The sequence below is a fragment of the Olea europaea genome, chromosome 11, assembly GCF_002742605.1.
Source record: "Olea europaea var. sylvestris chromosome 11, O_europaea_v1, whole genome shotgun sequence".
Taxonomy (NCBI): domain Eukaryota; kingdom Viridiplantae; phylum Streptophyta; class Magnoliopsida; order Lamiales; family Oleaceae; genus Olea; species Olea europaea.
In genome coordinates this window covers 13,979,342-13,983,159 of record NC_036247.1, presented here as the reverse complement: position 1 = coordinate 13,983,159, position 3,818 = coordinate 13,979,342, and the positions used below count along the sequence as shown (strand labels likewise).

General features: G+C 37.6%; 1 protein-coding gene across 1 annotated transcript; it reads left to right on the top strand.

Annotated features, from left to right (window-relative positions):
• Positions 1–420: 420 nt before the first annotated feature.
• LOC111404496 (DDT domain-containing protein PTM-like) lies at positions 421–3,817 on the top strand (the record flags this gene model as incomplete). The annotated part of the gene is made up of 4 exons (XM_023033292.1): positions 421–601; positions 929–1,875; positions 2,355–3,059; positions 3,247–3,817. Coding segments are annotated over exons 2-4 (2,118 nt in total), but the record flags the coding sequence as incomplete, so codon positions are not given.
• Position 3,818: the final 1 nt, after the last annotated feature.

The window sequence follows — 3,818 nt, the reverse complement described above, 5'->3', positions numbered from 1 at the left end:
CCACCAAGAGTAAGGAAATTTTTATTTATTCGTGTGTGTGTGTATTAACAGAATATGCAATTCTAAAGTTTTTCTATTTAAAGTTTAAGTCCAATATAAACTTCAACATCATATCCTATTCACAAATTTGCTTAGCTCTCGTGTGGTGGGGATTAAAATCTTGATTTTTATTGAAGTCAAATACCATAATTAACTTTAGTTATATATTTCATGCAATTCACAGTTTTCTAACAATGTATTTTATCAACTTTTATTAAAATTTATTAAAAATTTGATTTTAATCCCAACAAATATGGGCTAGATATTATTATTATCTTTATAGGTTGGAATACAATTAGGATAAATTATTTTTAGGAATAGGATAATCAACAGGTACGCATGACTCGGAACTCGTCCGAGTCAAAACGAGTTAAGAATAATTAATCCTATTTTCGAGAGGGTTCCAAGTCCATCTTCCCCATTAAATTCTGAATACAGGAAGCGTGACCTGGTTAGGGTTATTGTTGCCTCACATCATTCGGCAATCACTTGCCTTCTGTCTCTCCCTCTCTCTCTCCCAAAATTCTTCAATCGAGGTTTCCAATTAGTGTTTCTTCAAAAGGTACTGTTCGATTTTTTCCCATTATTTAATTTTTTTTTTTTCACGTTTATACATATGGCAACCGATGCTGTCCGTTAACATATTCGTATCGGCACCGGAATCAATTTGGTAATCGGTATTTTGTATTTTCCCCAAATTTTATTTTCTATGCATTTTCTTCGATTTATTATATATATATATTCTTCATATTTGATATTAAAAAATAACCGCAAAGTTTGCATTGTTTTATTTTTTTGGATGGAATCTCTTGCTGCTTAATTTCCGTTCTTTCATTACGTGATATGGATCTGAGAAGGTCCTGAAATTTGTGTTAATCTACTGAAACAGGTGCGATGACGGATATTACTTGTAACTGATAAATCAAACACATCCGAGGAAGAGAAACCCGAGAAGCACTGGATTTATTTTGGGGTAAATTTAGGTGGTGAAATAATGGAGTCTATAGTGGTTGGAGCAGAGAGGCGTCGGGGGAGAAAAAGGAAGATAAAGGATGTAGAGAATGTAACAGTGGATGGTGATGGTAAGAGGAAAATAGTGGAAACTAGGTCGAAAAGAATAGTTGGTAGGTATGTAATGAAAGAATTTGAGGGCAGTGGGGTGTTTTTGGGAAAGGTTGCATCTTATGAATCTGGTTTGTACAGGATAGATTACGAGGATGGTGATTGTGAGGATTTAGAGAGTGGTGAATTGAAGGTGCTTTTAGTTGAAGATAGCAAAATAACTGGTGAATGGTTGGAGAGGAAAAAGAAGTTGGAGGAGCTATTGTTAAGTAAAGATGTACAGGCAAAGAATTCTAAATTTAAAAATGTGCCAGCAAATGCTACGGTTGACAACAAGGTTGAAGCATTGCCGTTAAGTGAGCCCACAAACAGTGGGGTTGGTGCTATTGAAGTGGAGGAGGTCCAAGAAGAAGGCAATACTTATGCTGATGGTGATTCATCAAGTGATTCATGTGATGATGCTCAGGAGCAGGATGCTAGTCTGGAGGTGGAAGAACCAGTTGTTCCTCCACCAGAATTACCTCCATCTTCTGGGCACATTGGAGTCCCAGAGGAGTATGTTTCGCACCTTTTCTCTGTATATTGTGTTCTGCGTTCATTTAGTGTCCCATTGTTTCTGTATCCTTTTGGATTGGATGATTTTGTGGGGGCGCTAAATTGCTCTGTTGCGAACACTTTGTTGGATTCTGTTCACGTTGCTTTAATGTCTGCCTTGAAACGCCATATTGAAAGGCTCTCATCTGAAGGTTCAGAGCTTGCATCAAAGTGCTTGAGGTACTTTCTTAGATCTGGTTGAATTCCTTCCCATTTTTTGGTGAATGCATGCACTGCAATTGCTGTTTTGGCTGTTAATGAAAGTTGATGTACATCTTTGATGGAACTATTCTTTTCTTGTTTGTTGCTTGCTTCTATCACACTTGAGTAAGGAAAAGCATGCAAAATCGTTCCCTCAATACATAACTCAAAAGCAAGTTGTATGAATTTCATGTCTATGATATTGTAGTTTGCATTGTTTTCAGAAATCCTTGGGTGTTGGACTGTCGCAATCGTTTGATCATTACAAGATATTCATTTATGCTAAACAAAATCTTGAAATGACATTTTTATTTATCCACATTACATGAAGTATTCTCCTGCTAATCATGCCCTCACTTGAAAATATTCCGTTGTGGAGCACTTACTGTATACTCCTTTCTTGTGCGTGTCATTTTGCAAGATCGCTCTTATATTTTTTTTGACCTTTCTGCTCTCAGGTGCATAGATTGGAGTTTGCTTGATTCATTGACTTGGCCAGTTTACTTGGTCCACTATTTAATGGTTATGGGGTATACAGATGGACCTGACTGGAAAGGATTTTATACACATACCCTGGAGAGAGATTATTATACTTTATCTGTTGGGAGGAAGCTAATGATTTTGCAAATTTTGTGTGATGATATTCTGGATTCTGAAGAGCTAAGAGTAGAAATTGACATGCGTGAAGAATTAGAAGTAGGAATAGACACTGATACAGGGACGACCGTTGCCCCTGCAGGTGGACCAAAAAGAGTTCATCCGAGATATTCTAAAACTTCTATCTGCAAGGACAAAGATGCAATGCAAATCGTTGCAGAGCGTCACCAGATAAAGCTGTCTCTTAATTCTGATTCTTTGGGGTCTGAAATAAGTGGACCAGTTGACAGCTCTGTTGTTGACCAGGATGATAATGGGGATGAATGCCGGCTTTGTGGTATGGATGGATTTCTGCTTTGTTGTGATGGTTGCCCGTCATCTTACCATTCAAGATGTTTGGGACTGTGCAAAATGTATATGCCGGAAGGATCATGGTTTTGTCCTGAGTGTAAAATAAATGCTACAGGGCTTAAAATTTTGAGAGGTACAGCTCTAAGGGCAGGAGAAAATTTCGGTGTTGACTGTTATGAACAAGTCTTTGTGGGTACTTGTGACCATTTACTTGTGTATGTTTCTAATGCCTTATCTTATATTCTTTCACCACTGTCAACCTTCAGAATCTTTATTTAAGAACTAAGATAAGTAAGATGATACATGGGTTGCCTTCATAATTAACATCAAAGTTTCTCTCGTTAAGTTGCAGCTCATCTTTGATAATGTTAATTTGATCTTTGTTACCAAATGAAATTGCAGGTTGAAGGCCTCGATTAACTCGGAAATTTGTCTCAAATACTATCATAGACTTGACATTCCTAGAGTTCTCCAAGCCCTTCATTCTAAAGCAGAACATGTTACCATGTATTCAAATATATGCCAGGGGATTATGCAGTTTTGGGAAATGCCAGAGGACATTTTACTGCAAAATAGAACATCTGAAATAGATATTCAGTTAGCAGACCATAAAGAAAGTGGTGTGTGTACGACCCACTTGACTACATTGGTGGACAAGCTAGTCTCTGAGAGTTTTGAAGTTGAGAACACTGGTAGCCCTGAAACTATTAGTTCAGGGAACTTGGCTGTTTCATCTCTTAAGAACTCTTTTCAGGATCCCATGCTGAGTGGGAACTATATGGATACAGAATTTCCACCTGATCAGCAGGGGAATGGTGTGACCACAAGAAATCAGTCCAATTCTCTACATAAACCCAGAATGACTGAACCAGCTATAGTTACTGGTTTGGTTGGCCAGGCAGCAGATTGTTTTGAGTTAAGCCAACAAAGCACGTCAAGTATATCAGAAGTTGTTTCACACAGCTGTATTAACT